The sequence below is a fragment of the Leptodactylus fuscus genome, chromosome 6, assembly GCF_031893055.1.
Source record: "Leptodactylus fuscus isolate aLepFus1 chromosome 6, aLepFus1.hap2, whole genome shotgun sequence".
In the NCBI taxonomy this organism is placed as follows: Eukaryota; Metazoa; Chordata; class Amphibia; order Anura; family Leptodactylidae; genus Leptodactylus; species Leptodactylus fuscus.
In genome coordinates this window covers 164,842,440-164,863,352 of record NC_134270.1, presented here as the reverse complement: position 1 = coordinate 164,863,352, position 20,913 = coordinate 164,842,440, and the positions used below count along the sequence as shown (strand labels likewise).

Genomic DNA, 20,913 nt, shown 5'->3' with positions numbered 1-20,913 from the left:
CACAGTTGGATTTTTTTGTCTAGCTCCCACTCTTCCCTAGCAATCAATGCAGTTAGTTTTGGTTTTGGATATCCTAATCAGACTCTCTAGCACCAAGTGGATGGTGTCAGACAGGAGGGTGTCATTCTGAGCACTGTCACTGCCTTCCTCTCTGGACAGTGTTAGAGTTCCCAATCACGTCCCCTTGCCTCTCTAACACCACTAGTTGCTATCATGAAAATTCAAAGGTGACGAATGATATGAATACCACCCAACCTTCAGAAGACTGAAAAGGGGCAATAAAATTGACCCTGTCCATGACCACTTGGAGCCTGCCCAATTCCAACCGACCCTGTTGCACCCCCACACACTATAGGGGACCCTTTAGAGTCTCTGATAAAGTATCATTCCAAATTAGTGCCCCGATACAGTATCATGCACAGAGTATGACGTCTCCCTTTTGACCCCCAAACAATACAGTATTTCCCTTGCAACCCCCATACAGTAAGAAGCACCACTTGTAGCCCCCACAAATATAATACCCCCTCTTGCATATGTCTTTGGAGCATGGGAGGAAATCCACGCAGACATGGGGAGAACATACAAACTCCTTGCAGATGTTTGTCGTTGGCAGGATTCGCACCCAGGACTCTAGCGCTGCAAGGCTGCAGTGCTAACCACTGAGCCACCATCTTGCCCCAGCACTATGATTCCCATCTGCGTCCAAGCTGCTGACATCATAGACAAGGCTTGAATGGTGATGCAGTTAGCAAACAGCTTTTTAGTTCACCATTGAACTCAATATGAGCGTGCACAGAGTTCAAGCGGGGACAGCACGCAAAATCTAAGACTTTCCCATTGAATCTGGGACACTTGGTAGGTAAGTATACGGCTGCACTACCTGTTATCAGTTCTGCAAAAATGTCCACCACATCCCAATATCTCTGTAGGTAAAAGACACATAATTATGAAACCTTGACCTCCTTTCTAACTTTCGATGTTACTAATATCTGGTCACCTATATGATATAGGTGGAAAAACCCTTTAAGTAACATCTGATAGATAAGAAGACCCCTCCAGTCAGTCTACTGAATGCAAAGCTCTGCCGAGTACCCACAACTCTCCAGCACATATGGAAACCGCACAACATCCTGCAACAATATCACACATCTAGCGGCGCCTGCACTGAGCAAACACCAAGGAGGTAAAGCATGGTTTTCGTGATCAGACCTCCGGAGGGCAGTACGTCTTGTGACAAGGCTGAACATGATGTCTACATCTTTAATACACATGGTGTTACACACAGAGCTGAGTCTTGTGATGTGTGACTCAGGAGCGAAACAGCACCTTGCACAACAAGACAGTGCTATGGCAATGGTGTTGCAACACTGAAGCTTTAAGTCCATATTCTGATTTATTTTTAACTTTTACAAGTTGAAATCAATTGCAAAAGGAAAGGCTAAACCACCGCGGCGGAGGTCACACACTTGTACATGTCCAAAAATGTGATAAACATATAGCTATCATTTAACACCGTGGCTACTATAGCCAGTGCAAATACTCTTGCAAACAGCCCCTTGGCCGGATGTGTATCTAGGCCCCCTCCTTCGTTCCCTTTGCAGATATACACATGCATATATAAGATTTGCACATAGACATCATATATATATATATATATATATATATATATATATATATATATATATATATATATATATATCTTACATACATTGTGGGGAAGGTAGCAAACATGTAGGGACACTAGGGTTGAGCGATCAGGAGTGGAAAGGATCGGATTCCGATCTTGATCTTTTTCGGCAGGATCGAGGTCTCACGTTAGTTCCCACAATGCTTGGCTAACATTAGGGTTGAGCAATCAGAATCGAGAAAGATCAGATCCCGATGATCGAAAATCAGATTTTATAAACGATCCTGAAATCTCAAGATCGGCTCAACCCTAAGGGACAAACTGTAGCAAAAAAAAAACAAAAAAAACAGCAAAATAAATAAAAAGAGCAAAATAACATACAGCCATAACTTCAGGCAAAAACAATGTGAAACAAAACCCTGCTCGTCTGAGCACTAACTAGAAAGAAGTACTAACTGTACATGTGGCTTACTACTAGCCACAGAAATCACCAAATAACGCAGCATAGTCTTACCATACTCACAGTGTCAGGACAGACCCAGACACCTCCTCTCACTCCCAGGATCTGCCCTGAAGTGTAGACTCTGCAGCCTTTTATGGCCCAGTAACAAGCCTAGGACCCACACCTGGGGCTGAGGCCTACTCCAGACTCACAATGCACCACACATAAGTTAGAAACCTTTGAGAGTTATACCGGGACTCCAGCAATCTGCCTGTCACCTTCTCACAACATATACCTGCACAGAGAGAGAGGAAAAATGGCACCACTCCAGGGATTTCATATGTATAAAATACACATATAGACAAATGCATTGCACACAGATAAACATTATGTAGCACATATAATGCAGCCTAGGCCTATAAGGCTGAACCGCTGCTCTATATCTGTATATCTCCAATAACAAATTACATATATACATTGTATATACATATATATATATATATATATATATATATATATATAATTTATCATTTTACATTCTTGTCACTATACTAGCAATAAAAATATTGTTGGTGTAGCATATGGCCCCTGTGCAGGATGTGTATCTAGGCCTCCTTCTTCAGTCCCTTGGCAGATAGACACATCTATATGTAATATTCACACTTACATTACACACATAAATCCATAAGGGGGCATTCACACGGAGTAACACGGTGCTGATTCTGGCATTATAACTCGTGTAAGAATCAGCGGTGGAAAACAGAATCCCATTGACTTCAATTGGTTTCATTTAACACACATAACACATTGAAATCAATGGGATAAAAAGCCTCCATAGATTTCAATGAGTTACGTACATTTCCCTATCATTCTCAAGTTCAAGCTGCGCTCACTATTCTGCTGGTACAGTCACTGTGTATATACATTACATTACTTATCCTGTATTATACTCCAGAGCTGCGCTCACTATTCTGCTGGTACAGTCACTGTGTATATACATTACATTACTTATCCTGTATTATACTCCAGAGCTGCGCTCACTATTCTGCTGGTACAGTCACTGTGTACATACAATACATTACTTATCCTGTACTGATCCTGAGTTACATCCTGTATTACACTCCAGAGCTGCGCTCACTATTCTGCTGGTACAGTCACTGTGTACATACATTACATTACTTATCCTGTACTGATCCTGAGTTACATCCTGTATTATACTCCAGAGCTGCACTCACTATTCTGCTGGTGCAGTCACTGTGTACATACATTACATTACTTATCCTGTATTATACTCCAGTGCTGCGCTCACTATTCTGCTGGTACAGTCACTGTGTACATACATTACATTACTTATCCTGTACTGATCCTGAGTTATATCCTGTATTATACTCCAGAGCTGCGCTCACTATTCTGCTGGTACAGTCACTGTGTACATACATTACATTACTTATCCTGTACTGATCCTGAGTTACCTCCTGTATTATACCCCAGAGCTGCACTCACTATTCTGCTGGTACAGTCACTGTGTACATACATTACATTACTTATCCTGTACTGATCCTGAGTTACATCCTGTATTATACTCCAGAGCTGCGCTCACTATTCTAATACTAGAGTGTACATACATTACATTACTTACCTTATACTGATTCTGCATTAACCCTTTAAGCATGCAGGGTAGCTTGTACGTTAGTTGTGAACAACTTATTTAGTACTAGCATATGCCCACAACTTCGTCTGCAAGTTGGTGTTGGTGCTGAGCCGCTTTTATTTAGCCAATTGCTGTTGTGGATGATCTGCCTGCTCCCGCGTCTTGGCTCTTCTACATCGCAGCATATGCGCAGCATACTCAGTTGTATGTACATCTCTGCATATGGTAAGCGTACTCAGCTGTGCTACAGCGCTGCCTAAGCTCTGCTACATCTGGCCATTTGGATTATAGGGATGTTCTTATGTCAGTGTCTGAGCAGTTTCTGTGTTACAAAGGGCTGAATGGATGTTGCTGAAATGTGCCAAAGTTTGATCAACCTGCTCCCGCGTCTTGGCTCTGCTACATCGCTGCATATGCATAGGATAGCTGTATGTACATGTTTGCATATGGAAAGCCTACAGAGGTGTGCTACAGTCCCGCGTAAGCTCTGCTAAATCGGGTAATTGTGATTACAGGGGTTTTATTATGTGACCGTCTGAGCAGCTTCTGTGTTACAAAGGGCTGAACGGATGTTGAAGTGTGCCAAAGTTCTCCCCCCTCCCTCATCAGAGGCAGAACAACACATTCCCTGTCATACTCACTGAAACTCTACACCCGATATACTACTCTTGCCCACACACATCCTGCATGTTCTGCAATCTCCTGATCTTCCATGCGACTCCATTTTCATCAGCTTTCACACTGTCCAGCTTCATCCTATATAGCTCTGCCCACAAAATAGTGTGTAGCTCCGCCCACTGCCTAGCATGATCATATCCTAGAATGGCTCAAGGACCTGTGATGATGTCATCACAGGTCCTTTAGTGTTGTGTGAACCTACATTCCTTCACTGCGGTTGTGTAGTGTAATTTACCGGGATAAAAAGTAGCCTATGTTTTAATTGGGGTTCCTATCTAGGTATGTGGCAAATTTAATGCAAATTCGTTCAGCTGTTTTTGCGTGATTGAGGAACAAACATTTAATATTAGTAGGATATTAGTAGGATAGGATTAGTAGGATTTTCCTTCCCTGCCTTCCAAAATTCATGACTTTTTTATTTTTCTGTTGTCATACCTATGTGAGGGTTTACTCTTTGCGTGACGAGTTGTACTTTAATTTGTCCCTTTTTTGTGGTACATATAATGTTTTGTTTAGCTGACTTGGCAGAGGTGAGAGACTAATGATGCGGGATTTTGACAAGTCAGTATCATCCCCACTGTGGACAGTCTCTCACCTCTGCCAAGTCAGTTCTCCCTAGGCTGTGCTGATGAGATCCAATCAGATCGAAACGGCCGTCCACAGTTGGGATGATACTGACTTGGCAAAATCCCGCATTATTGCAATTAAAGTCTTGTTGGAAAGTCAGGCATGATGTACAAGGGAGCTGCTTCCCATAGAGGGCAGCATACAGAGGCAGTGTTTCCCTATTTACATCCTGGGAAATACATTTGCATATTCTCCCCACAATCCCCCACAGTGGAGCGAAAATGGCTTTTGTAAGACTCCACACAGGTACATGGTGGTCTCTCCCTATGGAGTGACAATATCCCCTCTACTGTTCATAGTAATACGTCAGGGTTCTTTATTTGCAGGACTAGTTGTACTTTCTATTGGTACCAATGTATCACTTTTTATTGCTATTTTTTGGGGAAAGCAAAGTGACCAAAACACTTTAATTTGCACATTATTGTATATATTGTATATATATTTTTTAAGCTGTCCACTGTACGGGATAGATAATGCTTTTTTGGATAGTGGGGACTTATACGTACATGGGGATACCTACCCTACTGCAGAACATCGCACATAGGTTCCCTATGGGCAGTCAGTAGACCGATGTCTCGCCTTCTGGATGCCATGGTATTCCGTGGCAATCTTGCCCCTTGACCTTCTGGATGCCGTGGTTGCTATTGATCGTTACATCCTTGGGGTTAATCTGTCAGAGCATCTTCTGATTTCTGACCCCCCGCCTTAAAATAACATATTCACACCCAGGCAGATCGTGGAGTACTGGGATGATACCTATCACATGACTATGTCCAATCATGGAAGAGAACAAGAATAATCTCACATTCTATATATTGTATCTTTATTTGTCTATACAATAACATCAGCAAACAATGAAGCGTCCCCCAAAAACAGAGGATATAATAGAAAAACGGATAACGTAAAGGATTGCAGAGGCCGCGCGAACAAAGAATACAATGAATCAATATTAATGGGCCAGTGAATCCATTGTATGAGATTGTCAAGATTTCTGCTTGCAGTCAGTGAATGGGTACGATCTGGTTTGCACCCCAATACAAGCATCAAATCCTTCAATGTCCGAACATAAATGAGCCTTATCCAATCAAAATCTCTTCCAAGGTTAGGAACTCCCATCTCTGATGTGGTTAGAATCCCTAGAGGAGTCTTAAGGATCTATAAAGAGGAACTCTCACGAGATCTGAAAAGCCCAATGACGTACATCATCTGCTCTATAGCACTCGCTTGGCTAGTATACACTAAAAGGGTTTATATCTGTAGAATAGCTGAACAGCTTTGGATAAACAAAACACCCAAATTCTCAGTGTGACAGCGCCGATCAGATGATATGTGTCTTTGGGCTTTTCAGCTCTGTTATCAGGTCCGCTTTAAAAGGATCCTATCACTGGATACCCTTTTTTTTCTGATTAACACGTAGGAATAACGTTAAGAAAGGCTATTCTTCTCCTACCTTTAGATGTCTTCTCCACGCCGCCGTTCAGTAGAAATCCGGGTTTTCTTCATATGCAAATGAGCTCTCTCACAGCACTGGGGGCAGTCCCGAGTGTTCAAACAGCACTGGGGGCGTTCCCGAGTGCTCAAACAGCACTGGGGGCGGTTCAGAGTGCTCAAACAGCACTGGGGGCATCCACAATGCTGCGAGAGAACTCTCCAGCAACGCCTCTATCTTCTTCTGGAATACCTTCTCCCTGTGTCTTCTTCCGTCCTGGGTTTCAATCTTCTAGGCCTTCTAGGCCTCGGCAACAAGAAAATGGCCACTTACACAATAAGCTAGTGTAAGCGGTCATTTTCTTGTGGCCGCTTACACAGTAAGCTGATGTAAGTGGCCATTTTCTTCTGAGGCACGATAGCCGAGCCGACTGCGCATGCCTAGAAGATTAAAACCCAGGAAGGAAGAAGACTATAAGGAAGAAGGGAGAGGGCGTTCCAGAAGAAGATGGAGGCAGTGCTGGAGAGTTCTCTCGCAGCATTGGAGACGCCTCCAGTGTTGTTAGAGCGCTGAGGACCGCCTCCAGTGCTGCAAGAGAACTCATTTGCATACCAAAGAAAACCCGGATTTCTACCGAATGGCGGCGCGGAGAAGACATCTAATGGTAGGAGAAGAATAGCCTTTCTTAAGCCTATTCCTACATGAAAAAAAGGGTATCCAATGATAGGATCCCTTTAGCGTGTTGACTTACATAGTGATTACCTATAGGTGGCACTAGAGAGATAGAATTCTTCCCTCTGTAGAGAATTTGCATACCTTTACCCAGAGTGCATTGCCTGGTGTCTCCTCAAGGATACAAAGTGGGGCCATCTCATTAGAAAGAGTTCAATATTTTTACCATTTTTAATACCCAGTTCTTATACAGGACTGAGACATTTTTGACCCCGCCGTTAACATTGACCTTTCTTCTGTTCCTCCTTGGTGAGTTCCAATTGTCTTCATCCAATATGCTGAAGAACATATCAAATACATGAAGGACACTTGAGATATTTTTACAAATAATTGGTCAGAAGAGGTCTTGGAGGTGATTGTTTTTTTATCGGTTCATCGGCATGTTCATGTAGACTTTCCTGTCATCTGGAATATAGAAGAACAGACCAATTGTCACGTCAGTAACACATCTATGCTATATGGACACCGACGGCAGCATTCTATGGGCCCGGCCTAATATTGATCATGGGATCGGGCTCAATATGGCCATACTTGGCATAGCCTACTGTAGATATACAGACGCGACACAGTGATACGAGCCAAAAGGAAAACAGTAACAAAAATCCCCCCAAATCTTCCTCACCATTTTCCTGATGTTTCTGGTAGTTCTTCTTGGTAAGGTAATAAACAACCAGGATTATGATAACAGTTAGGGCAATGTCTCCCAAAACAACCCCAACCAGGGTAGGGGTATCAATCCGGTAACAGTCTCCGCAAGCCGCATCTGTAAGACAAAAAGAGCCTGAGCTGTAGGTCCTTATTTTTACATTTTTGTGGACATCGACCCTTAGGCTGAGGCCCCATATTGCAGAAATGAAAAAATATAAGACATTTTATAGTACCAGCAAAGTGCAGGAGATATGAGATAAAGGGGTTGTGTCACTATGGACAGAGACTCAGTGTCCCATCGATGGGTTCTCCAATGATCAGGAGGACTGGGGACGGAAAGTCCCCCTAAGTGTGCTTTTGTGACCTGCGCTCCATTCACTTCTATGGGACTGCAGGCGATGTAAGGCCTAGTTCACACGTGGCAAGGGGGCGTATTTTGGTCCTGATATTGATGCGGGAAGAGTCAATAGGGCCAAAATGCGCCTGTCACGGCTTTCGACAGTCGCGGCTTCCCGCTCCGGAGTAGGCCCAAATGAATGGGCCTAGTCCAAAGGCGGACGCCGGGGCTGACTCAGCTGCAGAATCCGCCTGAAGAAAGGGCAGCTCGCTTCTTTTTTCCATGAGTGGTAACATACCGCTCACGGGAAAAAGTAAGCTAGAGGTCTACATAGACCTCTATTGTGAGGGGGCGGATTCTGACGTGGATTCAGCGCCAAAATCCGCCCCGTGTGAACGAGCCCTAATGCTCCTGCCGCCCCATAAAAGTAAATGGAGTCAGTAATCAGCCCTCCAGCAAACATTTTCCCTATAGATTTAATAGGGGAAGGAAATAGGAAAAGAAAAACGCATCCAAAATTGGAAGAGGGCCTTCCATGTCCCCTGGCACCAGCTGTATTATACACCACTATATATGGATGATTATGTAGATAATCTGTTTTCCCTTAGTCCCAACAGCGGCACAAGGCTCGTATTGTGCCGCTGGTGGGACGACAGGGAATGACAATGCTCTGAATTCACCACACTGTTGGATTCCCTGGTATCTGCCCCGGTAGCCTCATCACTGGGTTGTAAGGAAGTCTCCCCTGACAGTACTCTTCCATAGCCTTGTACTATCAGGGAGGGCGTTCCTAATCACCTGTAACTGTAAGGCGCCCCCTTCTGACGGTGAAGGGGTATTGGAGCCCAAATGAATGGCACAGATACCTCCAGCACCTGCATCATTAAAATGTTCAGTTATCCAACCGCTATTCTGACCCCACCATACATACCGTATAGGTAATCTGCTGAGTGTGCATGTGTTTTTAATAGGAACAGGTTAGAGAGCCAGAGGCGTAACCAGAAGCTCCTGGGCCCCAATGCAAAATCTGTAATGGAGCCCCTTCCTAACTTGGGACATTTAACATTTTTTTACTTAGCAGCGAGACCTTTACCATGGCAGATGTCAGGTGAGCCAAGTGTGCATGTGTATAGGGGGTGAGAGGCATAGCTGTCAGATGGATGAGGTGTATGAGCATCTTAGTGTTATATTATCTATTATGTAAGGCCGGGCTTGTGGCAGAAGTCATGGTGACAGTGATGACATCAGATTTTCCAGACACGTAGATGAATTACCTGGTTCTGTGGGCGTTGCAAGCGCTGAAAAAAAAAAAAAAAGAAAAAAAAATGATATATATCCGTTTACAATCAAGATTGAACTTAAAATAACTGTAATATTTCTGTAAATTACACTTTTTGAAAAAAAAAAAATGCAAAATTGTCTAAAATCAACAGCAGTATAAAGAATGGGGGTCTCGTATGGTTACCATGACTACGTCCTGGACAATGTATTGTATTTTACTGAAATAGCTGTAATTGGATTACTCTGGACTCGCCACAACCAGACAATGACAAGTTTCGAATCGGCGTCGCTTCAGATATTGCAAAATGAGAGCTCGGCTTAGCATGTCCTTGAGACGCTGTAGACCACAGACCTAACCTCTGATGACATCATCGGTATATAATCAGGACATGTGATATATCAGCTGTATAATTTATTCCGCTATTCAGAAGAAATCTCTGCATCATCTCGTATAATCCTACTTTTTACATAGGTGAATGGACTAAGGGCCCCCGGCAGGTTGGGGCCTGGACACAATAGGCACATCTGCACCTCTTTTGTATATTAGAGCAGATTAATGTAAACGATTGTGGGAAAATTTTGTATAAATTTTTATTTGCTCAGTTAAATACTAGCTTCCCTCTTAGGAGTCCAGGGGGCGGAGCTACATTCCCTTGTTAAAGGGATTCTACCATTAAAACCTCTTTTTTTGTGGATAAGACGTAGGAATAGCCTTTAGAAAGGCTATTCGTCTCTTACCTTTAGATGTGATCTCCGCCGCGCCATTCCTTAGAAATACCTGTTTTACCGGTATGCAAATTAGTTCTCTCACAGCAATGGGGGGCGGGCCCCAGTGCTGAAAATGCAATGGGGGTGTCCCCACTGCTGCGCGAAAACACGATCCTGCGACGCTTCTATCTGCGGCTTGATCCTCCCCTTCTCTGTCGTCTTCCTTCTGCGTCACCTCCAACGCCTGCGCAGCTGGCTCTGCCAGTGAGACACCGGCAGAGATGAGTGTGAATGCCGGCCGGCGGCCATTTTTGGGAGGCCGCTCCAGCATTGAACTACAAGAGCAAGAGCGGCTTCTCAAAAATGGCCACCGGCCGGCATGTGCAGTCGGCTGTACTAGTGTCTCACTGGCAGAGCCAACTGCGCAGGCGTCGGAGGTGACGCAGGAAGAAGACGACAGAGAAGGGGAGGATCCAGCCGAAGATAGAGGCGTCGCAGGATCGTGTTCTCGAGCTGCAGTGGGGACGCCCTCATCACATTTTCAGCGCTGGGGCCCGCCCCCATCTCTGTGAGAGAACTAATTTGCATACCAATATAAAACGGTATTTCTAAGGAATGGCGCGGCGGAGATCACATCTAAAGGTAAGAGACGAATAGCCTTTCTAAAGACTATTCCGACGTCTTATCCACAAAAAAAGAAGTTTTAATGGTAGAATCCCTTTAAAAGGGTTGACCATATTTAAATTTGTAGATGATTAAAAATTAAAACTTTTTGCAAATATAAATCATTTAGATTTTCTCTATCCATCTTAGTGATGACAGTCTGTTGTCTTGATCGCTTGCCAATGGGTACGACCACCAATTCAGGACCTTTTTAATGGTCAGAAACCCAGCCATGATGTCCTTATTGTCGCCCGTTTACCAGGCAAAGACACTACATGTATGAGAAGATAACCCGGCCACAATAAGGACATCACGGCTGGGTCCCAGGTCAAAGAATCCTTCATTCGTGGTCATATCCATTGACAACCGACTGTCAACACTAAGATGATTAAAGGAAATCTTTAATACTCTGCAAATTTTGGAAAAAAAAATTATATTTGCAAAAATGTTTAATTTTTTAATTGTCTACAAATTTCAATTTTGATTACGTTCATGGAAAAATCCCTTTAAGGCTGTTGATCACTAGCTCCGCCCCTTGGACTCATTAGATCATATAAAATAATAACTTAAATATTATACTAAATATTTTCCCATGATGTTATATATCAATCTGCTCGGCTTCTCCTGCCCTATAACATACTGCTTCTACCCTCAAAGTGACAGATCTTCTACCCTTATAAAGTACCGTCATGCGTCTGCTTCCCCCTCACCTAGTACCATAAGCCGTGGGTAAACTTCTACAATGTGTAGGTTTCAGTATTAGTCACAGACAAGCGTTCGCCATCCTACACAGCGGCACCAGCCCGTAGCCCTGAATGTCACTTCACAGGAAAAGTTGTGTCACTGGTAAGAAAGAAATCTGGGCAGAACGACAAATTTCATCCCGTTAAGAATCGGCAGAATTGTGTAACGTCCACGGCCAAGTACTGACCCCCTCCCTAGGAAGGAGCGGGCAACAGGGCAGCAGAGGGTCCATTGCCCCATATGTTGTTTGTTTTTAAGAACATCCCCCAAAGCCATTTCTATCGAAATCCCTCATCACGGCAGCACACATAAGATCTTTGATCACCGTTCTCACTCGCAATTTTCCCCAGCGCAGTTTTAGCCCTTTCAAGTCACAAACGAGAAACTGCTGTAAATTCCTCCAAAACACCACAAGGGTTAACGGCAAGATTTCCCACCCCAACAAACAAACATTTATTAAAGGGATCCTATCTTTTAAACACATTTTTTCCTCCCTAACATGTCGGAATAGCCTTAAGAAAGGCTATTTGTCTCCTACCTTTCCTTGTCTTCTCCGTGCCGCCGTTCGCCTGCGATCCCGGTTTTTTTCAGTATGCAAATGAGCTCTCTCGCAGCACTGGGGGCGGGTCCCAGCGCTCAATCAGCACTGGGGGCGGCCCCAATGCTGCCAGAGAGTTCTACAGCGCCGCCTCCATCTTCTTCTGGTCAAGGTCTTCGCCGTGCGCGTCTTCTTCTGGTGATGTATTCTAACTTCTAGGCCTCGGGCCTAGGGCAAGCCAACTGCGCATGCCTGCCGGCCACAAGAAAAATGGCCGCTTCGACTGTATTGTAAGCGGCCATTTTCTCGTGGCCGGCGGGCATGCACAGTCGGCTTGCCCTAGGCCCAAAGACACCACCGGAAGAAGACACAGTGAAGACCTCGTTGAAGAAGAAGATGGAGGCAGTGCTGGAGAGCTCTCTGGCAGCATTGGGGCCGCCCCCAGTGCTGCTTGAGCGCTGGGGCCCGCCCCCAGTGCTGCGTGAGAGCTCATTTGCATACCAAGAAAAACCGGGATTGCAGGCGAATGGAGAAGACAAGGAAAGGTAGGAGACGAATAGCCTTTCTTAAGGCTATTCCGACATGTCAGGGAGGGAAAAATGTGTTTAAAAGATAGGATCCCTTTAACACTAGCGTTGCATCTCCTTTGTTCAAGTCCATCTTGGGATCTGAACATCAGAGAGACGGACCAGCCAAACAGTGGTAACACATAGAGCTTGGTGCACTCCGTTGACTATAATGGCGTCCATTGTTCTTAAACTGAAACCAAAGTCCTCCGTGCAGGATTTCTTCCTCCGCAGATTCTCGGAGGACCATGCGATGGAGTCGACTCCGACGTAGATGTGAACAGAGTCTAAAATGGGCGTAAATCAAAAACGTCTTTGTTGGCCATAGCAACCAATCACAGCGCAGCTTTCGTTTGTATTCTGCTCCTGATAAATGATAGCTGTGCTGTGATTGGTTGCTATGAGGTTTTTTTGGGGGGGAAAGTTCAATAAATCCACCCAGTGAGCTTAGATACACTACCTCCGTGAGCTTAGATACACTACCTCAGGACACAGTATATCACTTCATAGGCTTAGATACAGCGTATAATACATTACACTGTCACACCCCACCTATAACACATAGAGAAACCACAAGTGTACAAACATCCTCAATTGCGGACCCCTGCGCTTACGGGAAACGTGCGGTTTTACCCCCCTCAGAGGAAGTGTAGACTCGTAATATGTCATCATGTAATGTATCACCACAAAGTATCTCATCCCCGAGACAATTGCCCAGTGATTAATGAATCTGTGATTGAGAGCTGTGCGGTATCTAAGAGTATCAAACATGGAGAGCTTAGATACAGCAGCTCAGTAGACAGTGTCACACATGATAGCAGTGTCAGACTGGGATGTCTAGGCCCCACCAGTGGGATCGATTCGAGGGCTCACCCTACGAGTAATGGCGTACAAGCCATGAAAAAAATAGTCACGCCACGTTCCTCGCTCCGTCTGATTTATCATCATTTACGCCACGTTATAAAGCCACGCACACAGCCCTCCTGTGAGATACCCCCACAGGGCCTCCTGCCACCAAAAGTGTTCCCTATTCCCCCAATATAAATGATGTCCATACGTGTTAAATAGGTTCTCCACTTTACTAAAATTAATGGCCTGTTCTCTGAGTAGTCCATCAATATTCCATCTGCGGGGATCTGACAGCCAGGGCCCCTGCAGATCAGCTGTACTGAGACAGCACAGCTAAGGTAATAACAATCCTATACTGCTCACCCACCATACGATGTATACCACTGCAATACCTAAACCTACCGTTTTACTCTGTATGGGTTAAGGAGATATTGTCACTCCTTGGGGAGAGACCCAAGGAGTGACAATATCCCCATAACCCTGTCTAAGCCTCTCACCTCTACCAGGTTAGTCTTCTTTACATCGAGCTGACGAGATGCAATAACATCGAAACGGCCGCCCTCGATTGAGAGACTATACCTGGTAATAATACCAGCATCATTGCAAAACAAAGGCCTCTTGGAAGGTCGAGTATGATGCTAATTATTATTGGGTTATTTCACTGAGATTCTGTCATCCTAACTACATCAGGGAAGACAGGCTTGCACAATCCAGTGAGCGCCCTCTATTGGTTTGCAACACTGAGGCAGCAGCTGACTTCCTAATTACATCATGGAAGACAGATTTGCATATTCTTCCCATGATACTCTGTACGGTAAGAGAGCAGTGTGGCTCCTGGAATTGTTAGGGCTCATTCACATGGGGAGTGGGTTTTGGCTCCCCGCGTCACTCTTGGGTCAAAACCCGCCTGCCACGACTGTCGCGGTCGCTGCTTCCCCCTCCGGAGTCGGCTCAAATAAATAGGCCGACTCCGGAGGTTGCTGCTGCCAGTGAATCCGCCTGAAGAAAGGGCAGCTCGCTTCTTTTTTACGCTAGCGGCGACATGCCCCTAGCGGAAAAAGGAACGCTAGTGTTCTCCATAGACCACCATTGTATGGAGGCGGATTTTGAGGCGAAATCCTCTGTCAAAATAGACATATGAATATGGATTTTTTCTTTTCATTTTTCACTTTCCCAGCTGCCACAAGGGTCACTCGAATTTATGACAAACCTCTTTAACCCCTTCCCAACATCTGCTGTAATAGCCGCCGGGTCTCTGTTGTATTATAAAGCTAATGACCACGGTCAGCCATTTTGCCAGGGATCGCTGGCACACCAAACGAGATTCGGGGGGGGGGGTTTGCTATGACAGCTGAGAGCTTATCGTAGGCTCCCAGGCTTGTATGACATACAGTTAGGGCCAGAAATATTTGGACAGTGACACAATTTTCGCGAGTTGGGCTCTGCATGCCACCACATTGGTTTTGAAATGAAACCTCTACAACAGAATTCAAGTGCAGATTGTAACGTTTAATTTGAAGGGTTGAACAAAAATATCTGATAGAAAATGTAGGAATTGTAGACATTTCTTTACAAACACTCCACATTTTAGGAGCTCAAAAGTAATTGGACAAATAAACATAACCCAAACAAAATATTTTTATTTTCAATATTTTGTTGCGAATCCTTTGGAGGCAATCACTGCCTTAAGTCTGGAACCCATGGACATCACCAAACGCTGGGTTTCCTCCTTCTTAATGCTTTGCCAGGCCTTTACAGCCGCAGCCTTCAGGTCTTGCTTGTTTGTGGGTCTTTCCGCCTTAAGTCTGGATTTGAGCAAGTGAAATGCATGCTCAATTGGGTTAAGATCTGGTGATTGACTTGGCCATTGCAGAATGTTCCACTTTTTTGCACTCATGAACTCCTGGGTAGCTTTGGCTGTATGCTTGGGGTCATTGTCCATCTGTACTATGAAGCGCCGTCCGATCAACTTGGCAGCATTTGGCTGAATCTGGGCTGAAAGTATATCCCGGTACACTTCAGAATTCATCCGGCTACTCTTGTCTGCTGTTATGTCATCAATAAACACAAGTGACCCAGTGCCATTGAAAGCCATGTATGCCCATGCCATCACGTTGCCTCCACCATGTTTTACAGAGGATGTGATGTGCCTTGGATCATGTGCCGTTCCCTTTCTTCTCCAAACTTTTTTCTTCCCATCATTCTGGTACAGGTTGATCTTTGTCTCATCTGTCCATAGAATACTTTTCCAGAACTGAGCTGGCTTCTTCAGGTGTTTTTCAGCAAATGTAACTCTGGCCTGTCTATTTTTGGAATTGATGAATGGTTTGCATCTAGATGTGAACCCTTTGTATTTACTTTCATGGAGTCTTCTCTTTACTGTTGACTTAGAGACAGATACACCTACTTCACTGAGAGTGTTCTGGACTTCAGTTGATGTTGTGAACGGGTTCTTCTTGACCAAAGAAAGTATGCGGCGATCATCCACCACTGTTGTCATCCGTGGACGCCCAGGCCTTTTTGAGTTCCCAAGATCACCAGTCAATTCCTTTTTTCTTAGAATGTACCCGACTGTTGATTTTGCTACCCCAAGCATGTCTGCTATCTCTCTGATGGATTTTTTTCTTTTTTTTCAGCCTCAGGATGTTCTGCTTCACCTCAATTGAGAGTTCCTTTGACCGCATGTTGTCTGGTCACAGCAACAGCTTCCAAATGCAAAACCACACCCCTGGAATCAACCCCAGACCTTTTAACTACTTCATTGATTACAGGTTTACGAGGGAACTCCCTTGAAAAAGAGGAGGCTATGCATTACAGAGCTATGATTCCTAAACCCTTTCTCCGATTTGGATGTGGAAACTCTCATATTGCAGCTGGGAGTGTGCACTTTCAGCCCATATTATATATATAATTGTATTTCTGAACATGTTTTAGTAAACAGCTAAAATAACAAAACTTGTGTCACTGTCCAAATATTTCTGGCCCTAACTGTATACTACTGCATCTCATCATTACATTACAATATCATCAAAAAGTTCTGGACTGTTGCTCAGTGGTCAAAGGTGTTTTCAGATGAAATTCAATTTTGGATTTCATGTGTTTGGTCCCAGAGTTTGGAGGAGGAGTGGAGAGGCCGCTGTACACAATCCAAGCTGCTGGAGGTCTAGTGTGAAGTTTCCACCACCAGTGATGGTTTGGGGATCCTTGTCATCTGCTGGTGTAGGACCACTGTGGTTTATCAAGACCAAAGTCAGCGCAACGCTGCTGTCTACCAGGAGATTCTAGAGCACTTCAGGCTTCCCTCTGTGCACAAGATATTTGGAAATGGAAATTTCAATTTCCAACAGCCCCTGTCCACACTGCCAAAAGTACCAAGACCTGGTTTACTAACCACAGCAAGCACGCCTGACCTTAACCCCATAGAGAATCTATGAGAGACCCCAGACCCAATAATGCAGACGAGCTGAAGGCTAGTATCATACAACCTGCGCTTCCATAACACAAGCTCTGCAGTGCCACAGGCTGATCCCTTCAGACCACATTGCCACATTGATGCCGCCATTCATGTAAAAGGAGCCCCCACCAAGGATTGAGGGGATTTACTGGTCAGGCTTGTCATTTCACCAACATTTCTGTATTGAATAATTTTTTTACAATTGGTCTTATAAAATATTCTCATTTGGGTTTTCCTTGGCTGTAAGCCATAGTCATCAATATTAGCAGAATGTTTCTAATGACTCAATATAATATATGGGGTTCATTTTTTTAATTGACTTACTAAAAAAAATAACTTTTTGATGATATTCTAATTTATTAAGCTGCGCTAGTACTTCTATTACAGGTTGCTCTATACGGCCTGTAATACAAGTGCTGGTATATTGCAGTGCATTAGTGATCGGACAGCCCCCCCCATCTACTACATTACCTGTACTCAGAGAGTTATCACTGTGTTATCTGTGGTGTTACATAGGACTGCCGGTGACATCTACTACATTATCTGTACTCAGAGAGTTATCACTGTGTTATCTGTGGTGTTACATAGGACTGCAGGTGACATCTACTACATTATCTGTACTCAGAGAGTTATCACTGTGTTATCTGTGGTGTTACATAGGACTGCCGGTGACATCTACTACATTATCTGTACTCAGAGAGTTATCACTGTGTTATCTGTGGTGTTACATAGGACTGCAGGTGACATCTACTACATTACCTGTACTCAGAGAGTTATCACTGTGTTATCTGTGGTGTTACATAGGACTGCAGGTGACATCTACTACATTATCTGTACTCAGAGAGTTATCACTGTGTTATCTGTGGCGTTACATAGGACTGCAGGTGACATCTACTACATTACCTGTACTCAGAGAGTTATCACTGTGTTATCTGTGGTGTTACATAGGACTGCAGGTGACATCTACTACATTATCTGTACTCAGAGAGTTATCACTGTGTTATCTGTGGTGTTACATAGGACTGCAGGTGACATCTACTACATTACCTGTACTCAGAGAGTTATCACTGTGTTATCTGTGGTGTTACATAGGACTGCAGGTGACATCTACTACATTACCTGTACTCAGAGAGTTATCACTGTGTTATCTGTGGTGTTACATAGGACTGCAGGTGACATCTACTACATTACCTGTACTCAGAGAGTTATCACTGTGTTATCTGTGGTGTTACATAGGACTGCAGGTGACATCTACTACATTATCTGTACTCAGAGAGTTATCACTGTGTTATCTGTGGTGTTACATGGGACTGCCAGTGACATCTACTACATTATCTGTACTCAGAGAGTTATCACTGTGTTATCTGTAGTGTTACATAGGACTGCAGGTGACATCTACTACATTATCTGTGCTCAGAGAGTTATCACTGTGTTATCTGTGGTGTTACATAGGACTGCAGGTGACATCTACTACATTATCTGTATATAGAGAGTTATCACTGTGTTATCTGTGGTGTTACATAGGACTGCAGGTGACATCTACTACATTATCTGTATATAGAGAGTTATCACTGTGTTATCTGTGCTGTTACATAGGACTGCAGGTGACATCTACTACATTATCTGTATATAGAGAGTTATCACTGTGTTATCTGTGGTGTTACATAGGACTGCTGGTGACATCTACTACATTATCTGTACTCAGAGAGTTATCACTGTCTTATCTGTGGTGTTACATAGGACTGCAGGTGACATCTACTACATTATCTGTGCTCAGAGAGTTATCACTGTGTTATCTGTGGTGTTACATAGGACTGCCGGTGACATCTACTACATTATCTGTACTCAGAGAGTTATCACTGTGTTATCTGTGGTGTTACATAGGACTGCAGGTGACATCTACTACATTATCTGTACTCAGAGAGTTATCACTGTCTTATCTGTGGTGTTACATAGGACTGCCGGTGACATCTACTACATTATCTGTACTCAGAGAGTTATCACTGTCTTATCTGTGGTGTTACATAGGACTGCAGGTGACATCTACTACATTATCTGTACTCAGAGAGTTATCACTGTCTTATCTGTGGTGTTACATAGGACTGCAGGTGACATCTACTACATTATCTGTACTCAGAGAGTTATCACTGTCTTATCTGTGGTGTTACATAGGACTGCAAGCAATAAGATGAAATAACAGATCTTCGAGCCGATGTCTCGGTGGGTCGGGGACACTTTAGATATTATAAATCGTATTATCAGTCAGGATTACACGATCCCCAGGGAATGTTGTCTGCTCATATAATATTTCATGTGACTCCATACTATAGGGTCATACATCAAAGATAAATCTCTACACATAGCATGGCAATAAAAGTGTTAAAACATAGAATTTATTTTTATTTTTTTAAAGGGCACCCCTCCCGTCTTAAAATGATGAAGCCAAATAATGCTCTCCTTACCCCAGGGAAGCCAGAAGAGGAAGGAGCAGAGGATAAGCTGCAGGTTCCCCATCATTGTCCTCCAGCCTGTAGTCGTGTCCGCGCCGCTTGCTGCCCCCCCACGACTTAACCTTCGTCTATGTCACTCTCATAAAACAGGATGTCACACTACTGGTTAATGCCTTCCCCTCCATGACCTACGAGGGGGGACTAAGGGGGAAGACGTATCAGATATGAGCTAACTTCCTCTATTGATACTCTCTTTGGCCTGACGGTCGAGGCATTAGAGAGTCATTTACACCCTCTTATGAGTCCTTGCAATTATCTCACAAAAAGTGTGCTGTCCCTTTAAATCTAAATAGAATGTTCAGTATCTGCAATGTTTATTCTGTTACATTGTGTCTGATACTCCAGAGCTGTTTTCAGAATTCTGCCAAGATTTCCAGTCCCTTTACAGCCTCCTATAGGCGCATGTGTACAGGATAGTGAATCTTATTTGCCAAAATCTTACAAAAGTGTGCCATGTAATTGATTTTTTTAATAGTCTGCACTTAAGTTGCTGTCACTCAACTTTCCATAGACCCTGATTGACACAGAAGTCTAATATATCATGAAGAACTATATAGTCCCTACATTGTCTATGCTTATGTCAGTCTTCACTGTGGTTCTGGTATTCTATTCACGAAGCAAAATACTGATCACTGTCTAATGAAAATTCCAGAATCCTGAAGAGTTCCTTGAATTTCTAATGTCTTATTTTCAAGATCTTTGCTTGCTGTCAGTGAATGTAACTTTTTAGAAACTGAAAACCCGCAGCCAGACCTAGTCCTGCTACCACAGCTGATGACTTGTCACAATGTATCAGAGTATGTCTAGTAAGGAATCATTGCACAGGGTCAGGACAGCAAGCCGAGGTCCAGAAGTCTATTGGAAAGTTAAAGAACTTCAGTAAAGAGAAACGAAAATAACCCGCGCGTCGTCGACCTGAATTGTGCGCTAATAACAAAACCAGCAGACTGGACACAGGAAGTGGCTGACACAGCGCGAGCACAAGCTGCAACAGGAAGACTGACAGCATAGATACATAGAACATTCTACTGAAGAACATTTCCAGCACATATTCCATTAGTCATTCTTCTAAGATTATCACCCAGCTTTCCCAGAGTCTTGAACAATAAAACTGCTAATGGGAGAAAGAGATGTTACACTGCATAGCTAAGCATAATTGCCATTCAGGGTTTTAGGAAAGTTGGATGGGAGCTGTAATGGTTGTTGTATCAAGAACTTATATATAACTAGAGTAACAGCTACCAATTCCATATGCAGCTTTGGATGTGACTAGATAAATCATTATGTTAGTTACCTTAACATTATGCTACATATACTTTGCAGTCATTGTTTTACGTGTAATGCTCTAGTCACATCCACAGCTGCATATGATTCTGCATATACTTTGCATAGTCATTGCTCTAGTCACATCCATAGCTGTATATGATAC

General features: G+C 43.7%; 1 protein-coding gene across 1 annotated transcript; it reads right to left on the bottom strand.

Annotated features, from left to right (window-relative positions):
- Positions 1–7,153: 7,153 nt before the first annotated feature.
- On the bottom strand, positions 7,154–19,542 carry LOC142209816 (hematopoietic cell signal transducer-like). The gene is made up of 4 exons (XM_075278864.1): positions 19,437–19,542; positions 9,446–9,469; positions 7,809–7,949; positions 7,154–7,591 (listed from the first exon to the last, which is right to left on the bottom strand). Exons 1-4 carry the CDS (start codon positions 19,489–19,491, stop codon positions 7,551–7,553), a joined length of 261 nt encoding a protein of 86 aa, XP_075134965.1. The 5' UTR covers positions 19,492–19,542; the 3' UTR covers positions 7,154–7,550.
- Between the last annotated feature and the right edge of the window lie 1,371 nt (positions 19,543–20,913).